The 21,076-nt window shown below is 39.4% G+C and overlaps 1 protein-coding gene across 1 annotated transcript in view; it reads right to left on the reverse strand.

Moving 5' to 3' along the window:
* Positions 1 to 19,410, reverse strand: part of LOC130417708 (homer protein homolog 3) — a 36,022-nt gene extending 16,612 nt beyond the window's left edge. Inside the window, exons 1-4 of the mRNA XM_056743424.1 lie at positions 19,071 to 19,410; positions 18,404 to 18,453; positions 12,832 to 12,988; positions 1,342 to 1,473 (exon numbers count right to left, since the gene is read on the reverse strand). Coding sequence (XP_056599402.1) covers positions 1,342 to 1,473; positions 12,832 to 12,988; positions 18,404 to 18,426 — 312 coding nt within the window. The 5' untranslated portion in view covers positions 18,427 to 18,453; positions 19,071 to 19,410. The remainder of the gene's footprint in view (positions 1 to 1,341; positions 1,474 to 12,831; positions 12,989 to 18,403; positions 18,454 to 19,070) is intronic.
* Between the last annotated feature and the right edge of the window lie 1,666 nt (positions 19,411 to 21,076).

Raw genomic sequence — 21,076 nt, forward strand, 5'->3', positions numbered from 1 at the left:
GCCGAACCAGTGGTGGTCTTGTAGGCCAAAAGCAGAGCTTTGAATTTTATGCGAGTGACTATAGGGAGCCAATGTAAATTGATGAAGAGAGGAGTGACGTGTGCTCTCTTTGGTTCAATTAAGACCACTCTTGCCGCTGTATTCTGGATCATCTGTAGAGGTTTGGTTGTGCAAGCTGGGACTCCAGCCAATAACGCATTGCAATAGTTCAGTGTGGACAGGACAAGAGCCTGCTTGGACAGAGAAGGTCTAATTTTCCAAATGTTGGAGAGGATGAATCTACAGGACCGGGTGGTGCTGGCAACATGATCCGTGAAGTTAAGCGGATCATTGATTACCACTTCCAGGTATCTGGCCGCTGTGATGGTCGATGAGCCTAGTTGAATGGAGAGGTTGTGATGAATCTTTAGGTAGGACGGCATTACAAAAAGTTCTGTTTTTGCAAGGTTCAGCTGCATGTGGCGGTCCTTCATCCAGAGCAAATGTCACTTAGGCATGCTGAAATGCGTGCAGAAACAATCGGATCGCCAGGCTGACATGACAGGTGGAGTTGTGACTCATCCATATAGCAGTGATGGGAAAAGCCATGTTTCCGAATGACAGAACCTCGGGATGTCATGTATATTGAAAAATACAACGGTCCAAGCACTCAGCACTCAGAGACCTCACCTATCCAGGATACTCTAAATGACCTACCTGAGAGGCAAGACTTGAACCATTGTAGAACCATTCCACCATTGCACCCATAGCCCTTAGAGTCAACAGGAGGATGTGGTGGTTTACGTTGTCAAACGCAGCAAATAGATCCCGTAGGATGAGTACAGATGATTTAGAGGCTGCCCTTTCCAGTCTCAGGGCTTCAATGACTGAGAGCAGTGCAGTCTCGGTGGAATGATCACTCTTGAAAGCAGACTGATTGCTGTCCAGGAGATTGTTCTGGGTTTACATTAAAAAGTAACGATGAGCCCCAAACTAAGCACTTATTTTAAATCAGAGAACAATACAAAAGATCTTTCATTGTTTTGTCAAACACAACATGGTTATAATACCATGTTAATCATCTAATTTGTTTTATTAATAAACATTTGATGATAACTTAGCAAATGTTTTACGGTTCTATCGCAATCATTAAAGATCGTGCGATCAAAGCTTTATGACAGATATCTGTTCTTGTCAAAAGTGTGACATCATCGATAACGCGTCACAAGTTTATGAATCATGGAAGAACTTTCCCACCATGCCAGCCCTGAAGAATGGGTCATCAACACTAATACAGGTTTTGTGATGTGAGCAGTGTGTATTCTGGGACGTTAGATGAGATGACGTTCCTGATGATCACACCTGATGCAGCTGCTGTTCTGTAGCGAAGCCGAGGCCATACACAGTGTTTGCTCTGCTGTCGGCCCACTGACCGAACTTCTGTGATGTCTTGGTGAAGGTCATGTTGGGGCTGACAGTGCTGTTAATGATCGCCTGCAGAGAAAGACAGAGAGAGAAAAAGAAAAGAGAGAGACACACACATACACACACACACAAAAACCACATGGTGAGTATGATTTTTATTGATAAAAAACATTCGGAGATCAATACAAGTTAATAATAATTAGTGGTGGGCCGTTAACGCCGTTAACGCAGTGAGACTCTTATCGCGCGATAAAAAAAATGTTGCCGTTAATCTATTCTCAAAGTTGGGATGGGAGCTGGGTCTATACTACGCAAGCTATGATGACTTTCACCTCGATATTTTAGCGCGGATGTATACCAGCTTAACTGCACTGTACGGGGCGAGAACGAGATTTTTCAACTCGCGTGATTCGCGGAAGCAGAAGCCGCCTCATCATCTCATAACCAGGGCTTCATTCGCGCGATTCGCGCAGCAAGTAGGTCTATTGGCTCTTTGCATTAACATATAAATCACTCGCGCTTGACACGACACAACGCCACTCGCGTTTGGTCTGAACACAACATAACGTTACTGTGAAATTACCGCATCAAACGTGAAGTGCTAACATGGATGCAGCTATGAAGCCGCCGGGTTTGCTTCAGGGAATATTAATTTTTAAGAAGCTTCCCAATAGAAACATCGACAAGACTAAGGTTGTTTGCACCTTGTGCAATGCGGAATTGGTTAAAAAAAAAAAACTTTCTCTCAACAGGTAGTGGTCTATCTTAAGTTGAAACCAGTAACTTTGTATTGAGATCTAATGTATTATGGCTCCTGTATGACATATCGCTTGTTGCTCCCTCACTCTTTGTAAGTTGCTTTGGATAAAAGCGTCTGCTAAATGACTAAATGTAAATGTACTGTAGGAGCTCTTCCAGTCTCAAGTACCACCTAAACGCAAATCATCCCTTAGCTAATGCGGAAGTAAACACAAGTTCATCTTATTGAACATAATTTAATTTTCATCACCAATTATCATAGTAGAACAGCTTTCTCAAGCAGTTTGTGATGCATTTTGGAAACAGGAGATGAGCCACTGGTCTAATGCGACACCTGGCTTGAGAAACCCGTTCTCAAAGACTTACTTTTAGTCATTATTCGGGTAGCACACATATTCTGAATGCCTTCGGCAGAATTCAAATGAGCCATTTTAATCTAGATTAATCTAGATTAATCTTGGAATTAATCTAGATTAATCTAGATTAAAAAAATTAATCTATGCCCACCACTAATAATAATACTCTCTACTGTTAGTTTTGGAAGAAGAAAAAACATTTAAAACAAAAATAAAGTAAAGTATATGCTCTGGTTTAGGGGTTTTTGAACTGGGGTCTGGGCACCACCAGAAAATTTGTTTATTTGGTCAACCAATATGTTGTTTTTACAATATCACACTTACTATTTGTATAACAGTTTAAATGCTTCTTTATACAAAAAAGTATTTTAGAAAGGGGAACCCTTGAAAAAGGTTCATCATATTTGGGGGTCTCTTGTTATCAATATTACACAAGATTAAGATCACACAATTTACACAACTTTGTTAGGATAGGACAAGTTTTGGCCCAGATCCCACTATTTGATAATCTGGAGTCTGAGGGTACAAAAAACCCAAAATATTTCAAATTGGGCTTTAAAGGGGTAATATGGCGTGAACACGTGTTTTCCGTGTCTAGGCAGTGTTAAAAGTTGCCCATGCATTTATCAGAAACGTAAAATTTCAAAAATTAAAGTGTCGGAACAAAATATGCATTCTTAAAGCGAATGCTCAGCCAGACCTACCTGAAATGCCACCCCCACAAATCTACGTCAGTTCGTGGTAGGATTAACTAAGATCGGGCAAATGTATACGCAAGTAAGGTGGATGTACCTGTCAGTCCAATTGCTTTGAAACCTGATGTTTTGGAACTTTGCTATATGTAAAAATTCTGCACGTTTCAGAGTGGCGTGGCAAAGAGGAGATACAAACATGCACGGTTCGTGGAAAATACAATGCTTTTAAACCTTAAATCGTGTATACACATTGCATTGCATCTAAAACAAACAATATTCGTTTTAGCCGTGTGATATGACCCCTTTAAAGTTGTCCATCAGAGGCGCTGTAGCAGGCCGAAAGAAGAAACAGGTTTGTTTAAACTCTTTCTATTGGCTTACAGCTGTAATGATGTTGTGGAGAGTAATTCTCAAAGAGTGTGCATCAGCGAGTGAAATTTATAGGCTTGTTTCCGTCCATTTTTGTTTGAGATTTTGCTTCATCCACTCACAAAAAGAAAGTTTGATATATTTACATTTACAAAATATTTTCATGGAAAATTATCTTCACTTAACATTCTAATGATTTTTGGCATAAAATAAAAATCTATCATTTTGACACATACCATGTTATTTTTTGGCCATTACAACAAATATACCCGTGCTACTTATAACTGGTTTTGTGCTAAGTTAACATTCATAATTAAGAGGTAAATAAACATTTACAAATATTAAAAAGGAACAAATACATTTGTATTAATATTATTTAATATTAATTTATATTTGTAACAAATCTCAATAAAATGGAAGGAAGGAGGCGGGAACCGGCAAACATTTAAACATTTAATAAAGTAATATAACAGCCGGCGGCCCCTCACGGACGACCGCCGGCGAACAAAACATAATATAAATACAAACATAACATAAGTTCGGGCCCGGTCCTCTCTCTTCGACGGTCCGGTCGCTCGTTCATTTTATATGCTCCCATCTCCTACGTGATTCGAGCCCGGCGTGCGCACAGCTGGCGCTAATTCACAATTACTCACCGGACTCGAACCACGGTCTCGCCCCGCCTACTCTACTACATACCCCCATCACCCCTCACAGGCCGGGGGGTACCCCCGCGACTGTGCAAGCTCCCTCCCCCTCCCTCGGGGGGGGTGGGGTGGGGGGTATGCAGCGACGAGACGAGACAACGGAGACGGGAGCCCTCGGAGCGACCGGAAAGAGAGAGGGGAAAAAAAATAAAAATCCGGTTCCCCGACATGCTGCCGCTCGTTCCTCAACCAGCCGGAGTACTCTCCTTCGCGGTGCCTTGCGGTGGCCCTGGGGCTTCGGTGGACGGCTCGACCGTCCGCCCCCTGGCGGCCGGCGGTGACTCCTCCTTTATCCGGGAGTCGGGGCGGGTTCCCCGTCCCCTGTTCCTCCCCCTTGGGCGGACGGACGCAGGCTCCGGCCTCTGGCAGGCGGTGGCTCACCCGGCACTTCCGCCCCCTGCTCCTCCCCCTCGGGGGACGGACACAGGCTCCGGCCTCTGGCGGACGGCGGCAACCCCCCCGCTCCCACTTGGACGAAAGCCACCCCACCTCGATCCAGGGGCGCGGCAGCAAAGGTCGCCGTTCCACCGAAGTTTTGACGGTGGCCGCACTGTGCACTTCCGTTTCCCCAGAGCCACCGCTTCGGGCAGCCACTGGCGGACGCCCTTCGTCCGCGCTGCCCGAACTCTCCGGCACCGCGAGGCCACTCGGCGGCGAGGACTCTCCGACAGCATGTCTCTCCTTCCTCCCGGGTTTCGGCACCAATGTAACAAATCTCAATAAAATGGAAGGAAGGAGGCGGGAACCGGCAAACATTTAAACATTTAATAAAGTAATATAACAGCCGGCGGCCCCTCACGGACGACCGCCGGCGAACAAAACATAATATAAATACAAACATAACATAAGTTCGGGCCCGGTCCTCTCTCTTCGACGGTCCGGTCGCTCGTTCATTTTATATGCTCCCATCTCCTACGTGATTCGAGCCCGGTGTGCGCACAGCTGGCGCTAATTCACAATTACTCACCGGACTCGAACCACGGTCTCGCCCCGCCTACTCTACTACAATATTATAATTGGTATTCTCAATGTTTTAAAGTGTTCCAATGTGTTATTTAAGTGCAAGTTGTGTAATACTCGCTGTGGTGTGCACTGTGCAGAGAATGTTAACTGTGTGTTAACAGTTAACAGTGTGATGGATGAAATCTAATAATTGTGAAAGAAAGTCATTAGAAATCATATACGTGGTGTGAGGTGTAAGAGTTTATGGATAAAGCTTAATGTACCATTAGGGACTTGCACATCTCATGATTTTTATTAAAACACACAACAAGCAATTAAAGCTGTCAAAGCGTGACCAAATCATCCCAGTTTAATGTGTATCTTACTCTCTGCAAAGACCCCTGCTCACACGACCACAGGAGTCATGTGACTGCAGATTACTGCTGTGACGATCTGAATAATGGTTGTACCGGACTCCTGACAATAATACAATCTAAATGTAGGTCAGATGAGAGGTGATGGATCAAATCGAGACGCTCCAGTAATCCACATACAACTGAGATTTGGAGACACATGTTGAGTTTCAATGTTTATGGGAACTTTATAGACACAATGACATTTCTACCGTACAAACTGTATATTTATCTATTACACAAAACCATTACTTAAAAAAACATATATATATATATATATATAAATATCATTTTTGTAATGGTTTCGTGTCGAGAAAAGGTTTAAATTAATGATTGATATATCATAATATATACTGTATATATATATATATATATATATATATATATATATATAATAAATCAATGAATAAAATTTAAACTAGGATTGTGTCAGCAAGCAGTCAACGTAGCTTCTAACAGATACTCAAAGTCGAGTAGGCAGCGGCATTCAGCTCAGTGCGGAGCCGAGCTCAGGACAGTGGGTGAGTCTATTATCAGAAACATCTGTAGCAGGAATACAACTGCATGCTGCTTTCCTTAAGCAACCATCTCTGAGGTGAACAGGGAACTTCAAAATATTCCAATGAAGCACAAGACTCCAAATCGAATCATCATCAATGTAGGGAAGAATGGTATTCGGAAAGAGCAGTCGGAAATCATTAAAGGGGATGTGCAACGGTGTTATATTAGCATTCTAACTTCTTTACACTGTTAAACGTGCTGTCTTCTCATCCTTAACATGCTCAAGGTGTCATTTAATGAGTTGGATGTATAACGTAGTATTAAGATATACCTCCTAAGCGTTCGTTCGTTACAAATCTTCTTAGACCCTTTTTGGACAATTCTACTTGAAAAGCAAGTAGACATGTCAACCAAGGAGAGCGGGAGAAGGAGCATGCACACACGTTCACCAGCAGGAGCAAGCCTCAAGAGAGAGAGAGAGCACTGCATTTACAAAGTCCAGTTGTGTTTGTGGATATAATGCTGGATTTGGAGATTGTTTGAAACTGATAGATGGAGCCGTCCCAGCACTAAAAGATCCCGCACGTGGTAAGTGAAACGGACTAATAAGTCTCTGTTTTGTTGGCAATGGGTGAACAAGTGCTTTGGTTCCACCAAACTTTGAGCAAGACTGCTAAAGGACAATATATATTTCTCCCTTCATCATCCTTCAGTAGAGTGTACCAATCCACTCAACCTGAATGCCACACACACACCTGGACAAAGTCTGAGCGAACACAGGACTTCACATCAGTTTCCGAGTCGTGATGTGATTGACATATCCCACAAGGACATTGATAACACTATGCAGCCACAACAAGCACTGCTCACGGACACCATCCTGTCTGAGCCTTACCCACAGAGCTCATTACAGACTGCCTGTGATGCAATAGCACAGCTCCAAGACTCAGCACCCAAGGACGATTTTCTGGAGAACAGCCAGGGAAATATCTCGCCATATGAAACACCAGAGCCACAGTCGCCCTGACTGACAAATGTTTACAGAACAAGCAGGAACGCGGTGTGCCTGTGGTTTTTTCTATTTCTGTTTTATCACGTGATATAAAGGCCCTCTCAAGCAGTACTGCTAACCCATCTAATCTGCATCCCATTTTGCATCAAACTAAGATTGCTGTAGGGACAAAAAGTAATGGGATCAAATTAGCATTTCCATCCCTAAAAAAACAAATAATTTCTTATCAATGAATTAAGAACACTAACAACCTGGATTTTTTGTTTTTAAATGAAACATGGCTAGAAGACAGCTGCAGTGCAACAGCCCTCCATGAAAAAAACGCTCCTAGCTTTACTTTCATGAGTGTCTGCAGAGCGGTTAATTAACACAAAAGTTAGGAATGTTATTGATGATATTGCTCCTGTGAAAGTCAGTAAGAAGACTGGCAGAAAAAAAACCTTTGAGAAAATCAACAATTGTATAGAGTATAAAAAGACAAAGCTGAATGGATGTTCAAGACGAAACTTGAAATTCACTAAAACATCTATAGACGGCCTTCATGCTGTAAATGCAGAACTAGCAGCTAGACAGGCCTTCTTCTCAAACCTTATAAACAGAAACTTAAACAACACTAACAAACTAACTAAACCCTCGGAGTCAAATGCGATGAGTTTGCTTCCTTCTTTTCAATTCTGCTTAGAAGCAGATTTGTTAGAAGTGGTAAACCCTGAACTTCTTTAAAGGACGCTTCCAAACTCCTTGAAAACCACAGTTGTTAAAGTCCCTGTGAAACAGAAGTTGCAGTCGTATTTACTTTAGTATTTTGACACATTTCCGAGTGAAATGGAATTTCTAATGAGAAAAATAGTGGTTATGGCTTTTGCCTTTCTCTGAGATTTGATTGGAAGTTTAAAAACACCCGTTGCATTTTGAAGTGGAACTGGCAGCAGACTGACAGTTGAAAGGGAGGAATTAACGGTTGCTCCGCCCAAGCCGTCTAACATTAAGATGGATAGTCATTATAAGAAGTGCATTTTCAGATTTTTACTGAAGATTATGAGGGCACACAAATAAAAAAAAAGAGTATGATTCACATTGATAAACTATTTACACTAAACAGGCATTGTCATTTTTGATTTCACTGGGACTTTAAACCCCTCTAGAAAAATAGCAATCTTGAAAACACCATATGAGCAACTATAGACCGATATCAAATCTTCCTTTTATAGGAAAGATTATTGAAAAGGTTGTTTTTAATCAGCTGAATAACTACTTTAACTCAAATGTATAGCTGGACGAGTTTCAATCTGGTTTCCAGCCACTTCACAGAGACAGAGCTCATAAAAATAATGAATTAAATTCGCCTAAATTCTAATTGTGGCAAAATATCAGTGCTGGTACTGCTAGATCTCAGTGCTGCGTTTGACACTGTCGATCACAACTTACTTCTACAGAGTCAAGAAATCTGGGTCGATCTTTCTGGGACGGTCCTCAAAGGGTACAGGTCATACTTAGATGGGAGAGGTTATTATGCGAATATAGAGGAGCATAAGTTGAAGTGGACGTCAATGACATGCGGCGTCCCCCAAGTCTCAATTCTTCCGCCACTCTTGTTCAGCCTGTATATGCTCACACAGAGTCAAATAATGAAAAAGAACCAAATTGCATATCACAGCTATGCAGATGACACCCAGATTTAGCTAGTCTTATCGCTAAATGACTGCAGCCCCATTGACTCTCTCTGCCAATCCAATGCATTGGTGAAATTAACAGTTGCATGGGCCAAAACATTCTACAGTTAAACAAGGAGAAAACTGTCATTGCATTTGGAAAACAAAGATGCATACCTTGTCTCTAGGAGTCAACCACCTAAAAATCAAGTCAAGAATCTTGGTGTGATTCTGGAATCAGCCCTTAGTTTCAGTATTAATGGTAAAGCGGTAACCAAATCCTCATACTACCATCTCAAAACATTGCAAGAATTAGATGTTGTTATCCAAGTCAAGACTTGGGGAAACTTGTTCAATTGGCCTTTACTGTTAGCAGGTTTGGATTATTGCAATGGTCTTCTCACCGGCCTTCCCAAGAAAACCACGAGACAGCTGCAGCTCAGCTCATACAACGCTGCTGCCAGGATTCTAACTAGATCCAGAGACTCTGAGCATATTACACCAGTTCTCAGGTCCTTAGACTGGCTTCCAGCTACTTTTAGGATTGATTTGAAAATATTTATATTTTATAAATCACTTATTGGCATAGGACCAAAATACATTGCAGATACTGTATGGTAACTGAATACAAACCTAACAGACCACTTAGTTCACTAAGGTCAAATCAGGGTTCACTCTAAACAAGGGGAAAACGCGCTTTTATGCCGCCCGTAGCTGGATTCAGCCCCCAAAAGAGACCAGAAGTGCTAAAACATTAGCAGCATTTACATCCAGACTCAAAACTAGGGCTGCAACAACGAATCGATTTAATCGATTAAAATCGATTACTAAAAGAGTTGGCAACGAATTTCATAATCGATTTGTTGTGTCGCGCAACACGGAGACGTTTGATTATTAAAAAAAAAACTTTATTTGAGCGCGGAGTGGAGTGAACACACTCGGTCTCTCTCGCGCACTGATGCTATCAGATTTCGGCGCATCATAGACAGGGCGGAGCAAAAATAAAAAACGAGCGGAGGTAGAGGAAAGATACATGGCGGAGGCTGAGAAATCCGCGCAACCGAAGTCATCCAAGGTGCGGGAGCATTTCACACTAAATACTGCAAAAATAAGCAAAAGTGACATGGCACACAGGCACCACGGCAATGATCCAGCACCAGAACTTTGATTTTTGATTAGGAGGAAGGGAGTTCAACAGCAGTTAAAGTCACTACAGAATCCTACGTTTGTTCCGTTTTGAAGTGAGGAACGTATTTTCATTGGGTGTTTACTCCTTATCAAGCTTGACAAGCGACAAGTTAGCGTTAGCTCGTTAATAACAGTAGTAAAGCAGGGGTGGTGTAGTTACTTTGCACTTTGCATTGCAAGAATAAAAACACGTTTTTATTCACTAGCCTTTTTTGAACCATTCATTTATCAATCTGTTGTCATGTATAGCTACACTGCAAAAAACTCTTTTCTTACTTAGTAATTTATTTCTCGTTTCCAGTCCAAATATCAAAAAATCCAAAATCAAGATTACTAGACAATTAGAAAAGCAATTTTTGCAGTGTATATTCTGTGCTTTGTCCCACATAGGTTATTATTTACAAATATATTTGTGTGTGTTGTACTTTTTAATTTAATTTTAATGTTCATTTATAGCACTTGGTCATCTTAAGCTGTGTTTAAATGTGGTGTATAAATGAACCTTGCACTTACTACAATGATGATAATAATTTAATGAATAAGCTCCAAGTGAATTTGAGAGTGTGTGTCAGTGTGAGAGTTTGTGAGTATGTGCGTCTGCGAGTGTGTGCATCTGTAGAGAACTACTTCTTACATTCAAACAAATCCTGTAAAATTTTCTGATTTGTATTGTTCTTTATTGTTCTAAAAAAAGTCTATATTTTTGGCAGATGTAAAGCATACATGTGTATGTTTTATTTGTAAGTCCATTTAAATTTTATTATAATTATAACAGCTCAGGGATGTTCAAGGAGCAACATGTTTGTGCAGTTTCTAAAGATTTTAGTTCTGTTTTTGAATAAAGGGTTGGAAATGAATGCTTTTCTTGGTTTTTGTTTTTATCCGATTCATCGATTAATCGAAAAAATAATCGCCAGATTAATCGATTATTAAAATAATCGTTAGTTGCAGCCCTACTCAAAACTCATCTGTTTAGCTGTGCATCTACTGAATGAGCACTATGATTCAGTACCTGACAGAAGTGAGTACACCCCTCACATTTTAGTAAATATTTTATTATATCTTTTCATGTGACAACACTGAAGAAATGACACTTTGCTACAATGTAAAGTAGTGAGTGTACATCTTGTATAACAGTGTGTAAATTAGCTGTCCCCTAAAAATAACTCAACACACAGCCATTACTGAAAATGTCCAAATTGGGCCCAAATTGTCAATATTTTATGTGGCCATCATTATTTTCCAGCACTGCCTTAATTCTCTTGGGCATGGAGTTCAACAGAGCTTCACAGGTTTCGTCTTCCACTCCTTCATGAGGACATCAAAGAGCTGGTGGATGTTAGAGACCTTGCCCTGCTCCACCTTCATTAGGGTTTAGGTGTTCACCTTTACCCTCAGCTTCTTTAGCAAGGCATTAGTCGTCTTGAAGGTGGGTTTGGGGTCGTTATCATGTTGGAATACTGCTCTGCGGCCCAGTCTCCGAAGGGAGGGGATCATGATCTGCTTCAGTATGTCACAGTACATGTTGGCATTCATGGTTCAATGAGCTGTTGCTCTCCAGTGCTGGCAGCACTCATGCAGCCCCAGCCCGTATGGTCTGAGCACTGACAGGCTTAGTCCCCCACCCCTTCAACCTCTGCAGCAATGCTGGAAACACTCATACGTCTATTTCCCAAAGACAACCTCTGGATATGACGCTGAGCACGTACATTGAACTTCTTTGGTCGACCATGGCGAGGCCTGTTCTGTTCTGAGTGGAACCTGTCCTTTTAAACCGATGTATGGTCATGCTGCAGCTCAGTTTCAGGGTCTTGGCATTCTTCTTATACCCTAGGCCATCTTTATGTAGAGCAATAATTTTTTTTTCAGATCCTCAGAGAGTTCTTTGCCATGAGGTACAATGTTGAACTTCCAGTGGAAAATAAACTCAAAACTAATTTTGTTCACATCTAAACATTCAGTTTTTAATCTGTGCAACCAGATATCAAACTTAATGAATTCTGAATGTTCCATTCACTCCTATGAATAAGAATAAATGCACAAAAGAACAACAATGTTTATGCAAACAAAAGTTTTTAATATGAATATCAGGGCTGTTTTCATTTTCATCAGGACGAGCGAGCCGTTATCCGACCTGCCGGCTCATTTTACCCTGTTCTGCTTTACTCAAGGTCGCGTGTCACCTGCTGTCTGTCGTCCATAGAAAACGACACTTAATTCACACCTGGCTTACTGACTAGCTCTGATTGGCTCCATCAACAGCCATCGATCCCGCCGGAGGAGGATGCAAGTCATGCGAGTTTGTCTGATTATTAAACCTCTCACAGACATCAGGTGTGAGGCTGTGAAGCTTCATGCTCTCATGGGCAGTATTTTCTTGCACGTCTAATCTCATCCAGTCAATAATAATCACAAGCTAAATGGGTTGTAAAACGCTGTAAGGTGCTTTTATCACATTATACCGTCAGACCTTCTTTTTGCAGAGGTGGGGTGGATTTCCTGGCAAGACGCCCCGGCGCATAAAAACCAGTGAGAGTGAGAGTTTGAGTAAATCTCGGGGCCAAGATTCAAATAGCATATGACCAAAACTACTGTATGTATGTGCATTGTGTAAAAAACACCCGTTTGCTGCACCCAGGATGGATGATCTACAACTGTATCCCACAGTGCAATGCGTTTGACTTCCAATTCATTCATAACACTGGAAATGGAAGTGATTTTATTTTATAGTAAAATATAAACATCATGACAAAGTTTATAACCCTCAGATATCCATCATCTTTAACAACAGAATCAAATGAATGAGAGAGAGAGATTGAGAGAAGATACTCACCTTGGTCCCGCCCACACTGATGATGCGGTAGGCGTGTCTGGTCGCATCATAAAAGAAGGAGACAGTGACCGCGTGCTTGCTGGCCGGAATCCAGTTACGTTTGGTGGCGGGATCGATTTGGAACACATGAGCTCGTGAGCTGAAGATGGGCTGCTCCCTGCGAGACACACACACACGAGACATTGCGATTGTGACATTTCTGATATATATACACACAGAAAAAGTTAATAAAAAGCCCATTTAAGACTAAATTGAGTTTATGTTACTATTAATTGCATTTTCTTTGAATTATTCTTATAATGTTGAAAGAATGTGCACTACTTCAAAAATTTTGTTGTTATTTAATTATAATAATGTTTAATAAATAATAATATTTTATTGATTATTAATAATTACTTTATAAATAGGTGCAGTTTACTGCACTTATGCATTTTGTTGTCCTTATGTTGCTCCAATTGCTTATATTGTTTACCTCATTTGTAAGTCTGCTAAATGAATAAATGCTAATTATTATTTAAAGACTCAATTCATAAGTCTTTTGGTTAAAATAAACAAATTTGGCATACAATTAGTTGATAGATAAAAACAACACTACATTTTTAAAGGGACTGTTCACCCCAAAATGTAAATTCTGTCATAATTTACACAACATCAAGTTGTTCCAAACGTGTATAAATTTCTTTGTTCTGTTAAAAACAAAGATATTTGGAAAAATGTTAGAGAATTCTGGGCTATCATTGACTACCATAGTAGGAAAAATGTAACTTGTAGTGACTGGTGCCCCAGAACTTTTTGCTTCCCTAAAATTCTTCAAAATATCTTCTATTCTGTTAAACAGAACAAAAATGATACAACAACTTTTCCTACTATGGTAGTCACTGCTGTCACAGAAATGTCAGTTGCTAACATTTTTTCAACAGAACAAAGATATTTGTACAGGTTTAAAAAAACTTGTAGATGAGTAAATGACGACAGAAGTTTAATTTTTGGGTGAACTTTTCCTTTAATAATGTATTTTACAAATAATGAATATGTGTTAACAACCGTCTCATAATTATTATTATTAAAAACTGTGTATAAATGATTTCTTTGACAATTATACAGAATAATTATACAGTGATTTTATACAAAATCACTAATGATAACTTATTAAATTAATAGCATGTTACATGATTAAAAATATGTTAGAAAGATTTATTGCAGTACTGTAAAAGTTGAATTTCTGAAGGACACTTGTGTGAGTTAATGTGGCAGTTAATGTGTTACGGTGAAACGGCATATGAAAGCTCATTTCACCCCTGACAGCTTAGTTTTTTCAGTCTTGATTTTGTCCAGCGTGATGCACACTGAGGCACTTCTGAATGTCTCGTGCCGGCAACAAACAAATAATGACTTAAACCAAACCACATCAAACCAAAGAGAGCAGACATCAGCAGAGGCTTTGGGATCATAATGGGATCATGAAATGAAATCCAGAGGAGATAATGGAAGGGTTGGATTTCAGAGATATCGAATTAATTATTCGTAATGGAACTCCATTACTAACAGAAGAAGCGGAAGGATGAGTATCGGAGTTGAAAGACTATCTGTACTTATACCTGATAACATTCCATAATGTTCTTTCTGGAATTGAACTCCGAAAACTCACTGGAGAATATTCAGCATGACATAATGTACATTGCGTCTATCTTTAATGTAAAAATCTACCGGTCGTTCCATTGTACATTACTACAAGACATGCATGAAATAGTCTGATCAACCCTAAAGAATTAAATAAAGTATTATTCCTGGATAAAACCATCAATTCTCAGTATATTATTTGCTCTAATAAAGCCACTGTGAGTCATGTTTGAAAGGTTCATTGTCATTTCTCAGAGATCTGAACGAAATGTAGATTTCTTGCGTAACACACGATACGAATGGCCGTGAGACCTGGATAAAGATTGAAATTCTTTCGGTGTTCTGTTGCTAAAGCCAGCATTGCCATTTTTAACCACAAACTACCACAGACCAATACGTCTTTAAAAATCTGCTTTATGCTTGATAAAATATTATAGCTTTTCAAGTCTACCTATATAAACAAAACATGTTGACAGTCTTCGTCGAGATTAGATTCACGACTGATGCTTTCTGATCTCTCCACACTACACAGGGTCTTCAAACATAGTGTCAAGATCACTTTCCCTCCAGAGCCCCGACGACACCACAACGAAACAAGTGCACAGCTCTTCTAATAGCCTGCCCTGAATACCCAGAATTCCACGGGGTACCACTGATAGCTCCACACGTCAATGCGAACAGGACATTTCGAGAGTTACTCCTCGAAGTAAATACGGTTCTCACTCCTAAAAATTGACAGTGTGAAAGTAGCATGAGAGATACACAATTAAATTAGTTCAGCGTCAAGGTTTGAGATAATATATGTGAGATAATGCCTTTACAAACATCACAGCTGTGTAGGAATATTACACACATCAAGCAAGACTTCAACATCAAGATGCTGAAATGTTTTACATGAGTGAGTGACCATTTATAAATCATCTAAAACAGCCGAAGTTACAAAGAGACATACGAAGCATCCTAATTCACTTATACTATGCAAGTGTGCACTCTTTTTTTTGTAATGGAAAGTATATGAGTGTGCTGCATAGTATGCAAATACAGGGATGAAATAAAGCAAGAAGCAAGTGGCGGCAGTTTCACTTCATTCGTTATATCTTTACATTTTTTTGCTATGTAATATTTGTTCAAATAAGGGCAACGTCATTAAACGGACAGTGTGCATGAATCTGCACTCAATTTTCGGTGGAGATAGTAGACCATTTAGGTGCCTATTTCAGTATACTCTCTTAAGGACACACTAAATCTTATTTTGAATGCTATTTAGTACTGAGTGCAAACCCAGGGACTGACTCCTATCTCTGAAACACAATTTACAAAATGTTAAAAACTCATGATAAAACTCTATTCAATATTTGCTTTATTTATTGTGTTTTTGTATATAAGATAGAAAAAAAACTAGGGATACTACTTTTTCCTTTCCGATCCGATTTCGATATCTGAATTCTGCGTATCTGCCGATTCCGATACTAGCACTGTTTTTAATGATCAAAGTAGACTTGCATATTTTAACTTTTATAACCAGAGGTGGATAGTTAAGCATGTTTACTTTCAAGTACATTTTAAAATATCTGTACTATATCAGAGTACTTTGGACAAAAAATGCTTTCCTACAGTATGAAGCACATCATACTTATTCCACTACAGTCCATAAATAAATGTTTTTTTTTTTACTTTAAATCCATGAGTACATTAAAATCTACCATTTTTCCTTTAGGCTACTTAAGTATTTTTACTTAAAAGTATGATTTTTTAAATGTAATTAAGTGCTGTATTAAACTTAAAAATACAAACAAAACAAAAATGTGGTCTCATAAAGCACAGATACTTACAAAATGTTTAACAAATAAATCTCTGTTTATTACACAAAGCTATCACATTATAAAAGTGTCCAAACTCGCTCATGCACATCCTGGACACAAAATGATGCGCATAATACATTCGCTTCTACGTTATTTAAAGTCATGCGCATTGAACGCAGAATGATCGCTTAATGCACCCGCTTCACTCTCGCGCCTCCCGGATTGAGATGATCCTGTTGTCGCGGGGATCTTTGCTTCCCAAGTTCAAAACAGTTATAACACAAAGAGAAGAGATATGTTATGTCTTTAAATCATAGAACATTGAATCCATCCTAAAGTTAAAAGTTATGTATGAATGACGCATAACATAGACCGCTTCCAGTGCTTGAATCTAATAACATTACACTCGAGTACAGTCTCCGGCACAATGCATTTTAAACAAAACCACAATCTATTATCTAGTGATTATGAAGTATATTGAAAACTTTGGAACGAGTAACGTCCTGAATGTTCCCGGACACACGCATGCTGGATTGAGATTGACAGATGACCCCACCAGCAGAGGTCAGAGTTTTTTAATTATGCTATATTGGTTTATTCCTCGCATAAAGGTATCAAGATATATGACATCGAATACAGTGCATGACAACGTTTTTGGTAATTTCCTGATAGTTAGTCCTTTATGAAGCTGTAGAGTAACATCCACGGGTGTCGCAACGGATCGGACTGAAGAGAACCCGTCAGTCCGATACCCGATCCAGCAAAAAAGACCCGGATCGGCCCCAATTCCGATCCAGAGTATCGGATCGGTGCATCCCTAAAAAAAACCTGTCCGCTATACCTGGATATGCCGCTTTGTTGTCAAATAATTTCGTCCAATAAAAACCTTAGAAGGTAAAGAGTAAGATACATGCCCTTCAGAAGTCACTTTTGGCCATTACTACACAGTGTAGAATACACGTGCATTTTAAAGAGAAAAAACTGATTGATTATTCCTAGTGATAAAAATGGATGAAAGCAACCACTGAGTTGTAAACTTACCTATGCTAGGTGTGTTTTAACTCATTGTTGTGTCAAATATAAGCCATTTGAACCCAACGGTTGGATTAGTCATTTTTTTGACCCAGCACTGGGTTGAAAATTTTACAAACATATTTACGCAGATTGACCAGAAAGGTGTACTGAAAAATAAAATGGAGTCAATTTACATTTCACACTGGATGAGAGTCTCGGCTTTAAAACCAGAAAGATGGTTTGAGACACAAAGTTTTTTGAAAGCAGAAATAAGGCCAGGAGCAATCCAACACGACAGCATCACACCTTTTCTGATGCTCTGAACTAATTATCTGCTGCATCACTACACACACACAGTATCACAGGCGTAAAGAAACACTGGACCCTCATCCACACGGACACTTTATACAATACAGAACACACATTGTGCGGTAGTCATGGCAACTGGACCAAAAATTACAAGCCGTTTCATAAACAAAATCCCATGACCTTTTTTACAGCAGCAGTCAGCGTGAGATACAGCATCGTTTATAGGCATCATTTTAAGTATCAAGGTCAGAGTATGAGACAAAATACCATCTATGCAACATATCGTCGTACATAATGTCCATAAATACATCCCGATGACAACACAGTAAAGATATATTGCATGTTTGTATAATACAATAACACTGTTTTAAAAAACATGTTTATATAAACTCCAAAAAAGTCAGAAAATGTATATTATTTTGCAACAAATCAAATAAATCTCTTTATGGTCACTCAACATTATACCCAAGTGCAACAGTTTGGTAAAAAAAACTTGGGTGTAGTTCCGACCAGCATTACAGTATAACCGAGATGAGACAAAACTACAAATTACAAAATTACAATACTTAAACAAAAAAAAAATTTCTGGTTGTCACAGAAAGAAATAACTGACGTGATTAAGTCAGTCACAGAAATGTGCCAATGAATCTGCTAGTTAACACATCAACCCGTCACTAATAAAAATCACGCATTGACATCGAAATGAAGAATATTTCCATGCATGGATCCGGTAAAACTCTCGAGCTCTGATGAAGATGCTAAACCTACATCACATCTCTCAAACCAAAAGCATCTGATTGTAAACAGATATATGCAGAGTAACTCACCTCTCTCTGTGCAATGGAAACATTCTCACTGGACAGTCGGAGCTCTTTCTCTAGTACAGGAAAGGAGGAAAAAAACTGAAAATCAGTTCAAACAAATAGATAATATTTCACACGCTATGGATGACAAGTGTAAAAGGTTGGGGAGAAAGTTGGTGGAGTCAATTATACTGGTGGGGATTTTATTCAAAAATATCAGTAACAAATTTGAAAAATATTCATAAATGTAGTCTATCGAGCAGAAAGACTTATCCATACATTATAAAAGGTGACACAGTTATGCAAGAGATTAGTGTACTTCACAAACCACATCAACGCTATTATTAAATAAAACAGGCAAAATGGAACATGTATATCATCTATTTATTAAAACCAAGTTTAGATTGTATTTGACAGTGCAAGTATTCTGTTAATGCCTGACATTTCATTCCAAGCACACACGTAAACGATTCTTACGTCCTGATTTTCCACGAAGACAGTATTGCTTAGAAACACAAGTAAGTATTTGCTTTACGTCACATAAACACTTTACAGGAGTCGGAGTCTTGAATCTACGTTAGCCGCAGGAACTTTATCTAACGGTGTCTTGAAAGGCTCAATAAAGTTGCTCAGTCACGTTCGGGATCACATTTGAAGGTTATGACACATGTGACAGGTTATTGACACTCACCCCATGTCGCTGTAAACGTACAGAATGTCAAACAGCGTCGTGCATTAGCAGCAGGGTCTGCAGTAATCCGGGTGTTCCGTTTCTCTATACAGTGAACAGGACGTATATTTGCATGGCAACAAGCGAATGCAACCCTACAGCCCACTGAAACTGCCTCGTGATGACCACGCGCCTGTCCTATTCCTCTTTTCTTTCTTTTCGCGCACTTCAGCGAGCTCGCGGACTCCCGGGAAACCCCCGCGTGCGGCGACTCTGTGATGTTTGATGACACGCCGCGGTTGTTACTTTGTAATCAGTTGTGCTGTGATGTCCCGAGAACGAGCCGCTGAGTGTGTGGCTCGTCCGCCGCTGCTGGCGGGCTTTTTAAATGACGCGTGTACGCCCTCCAGCGGCGGGAATCACAGCCACAGCGGGTCAGAGAGCGCAGCATCAATGCGGTATGTATGTCACGGGTATTTGGACTCTTCTCGCCCTCTAGTGATCCGTATGTAAATATCTCTGACCAACGCGACGATATATCGTGAACATGATCTCTTCTGCTGTTGTTCATACAACATGTTTTAAAATTGACATATAATTAAATGCGTCACTGAAAAAAATACTACATTTTAAATTAAAGATCATTAACGTTAAATTAAAGAAAAAAACGCACGAATGTCTTGAAGGAGTAAAAGCATGAAATTAAAAATAAAAAATAAAAATGACGAAACAGGTTACATGTTGGCAGTTTAAACAGCATAATTAAACATCATATTGCAAAACTATTGCCCTATAGACCTCATCGCAAGATGTAAAAACTGGTTCAATTTTAGTCTATTTATTATTAACATTTTAAATATTACATATAACCTACAATTTAATCTTAGAGATATAAAAAATCAGTCATAAATGTTCTGTAAATTGTATTTTGTTTAAACATTTGCAAAGAGTTAAAGAGAAAGTACTTCTGGAAGTTTACGTCTTCCAAAGTGGCCTTTAATACGTTGTTTTTGTATCACTATATATTGCATCACGATATACACTCACCTAAAGGATTGTTAGGATTATTACACCATACTAATACTGTGTTTGACCCCCTTTCGCCTTCAGAACTGCCTTAATTCTATGTGGCATTGATTCAACAAGGTGCTGAAAGCATTCTTTAGAAATGTTGGCCCATATTGATAGGATAGCATCTTGCAGTTGATGGAGATTTGTGGGATGCACATTCCACCACATCCCAAAGATGCTCTATTGGGTTGAGATCTGGTGACTGTGGGGGTCATTTTAGTACAGTGAACTCATTGTCATGTTCAAGAAACCAATTTGAAATGATTCAAGCTTTGTGACATGGTGCATTATCCTGCTGGAAGTAGCCATCAGACGATGAGTACATGGTGGTCATAAAGGGATTGACATGGTCAGAAACAATGCTCAGGTAGGCCGTGGCATTTAAACGATGCCCAATTGGCACTAAGGGGCCTAAAGTGTGCCAAGTGAACATCCCCCACACCATTACACCACCACCATAATTGCATTAATGAGAAATTGAACAGGTGTTCCTAATAATCCTTTAGGTGAATGTATCATTGCACACCCTAAAATAACAGGTGTATGATTTCAATAATGAAATTGTTATAGGATATTTCATATTTATTGCAGGGCCAACTTGTTTAACCCAAATTTTGAGCAAGGTTTCATTGATGTTTGAAGAATTGCCTGCAATTCTGTACTCTTTATATATTACCACACGGCATCAGTCCACATGGTTATTTCTTTCACGATCAAACCTTTATTAAATACTACTTATTTAGTGTGTCCTTGAATTAAACAAGATTAATGACTACTGATCAAAGATGAAACTCAGTAGAATGAGGCACAATGAGTCTGGGGGAAAAAACTGCCACAAATATGTTTTTCAACTGTAAATGAAATGTAATAGATAATGTTTGAATTACAAATGATTCTCAGTTTGAAGCCATTTATTAATTTTATTAACAAAAGAAGGCTAGTAAACATTTCTCAGA

Source organism: Triplophysa dalaica, chromosome 3 (genome assembly GCF_015846415.1).
Source record: "Triplophysa dalaica isolate WHDGS20190420 chromosome 3, ASM1584641v1, whole genome shotgun sequence".
NCBI lineage: Eukaryota > Metazoa > Chordata > Actinopteri > Cypriniformes > Nemacheilidae > Triplophysa > Triplophysa dalaica.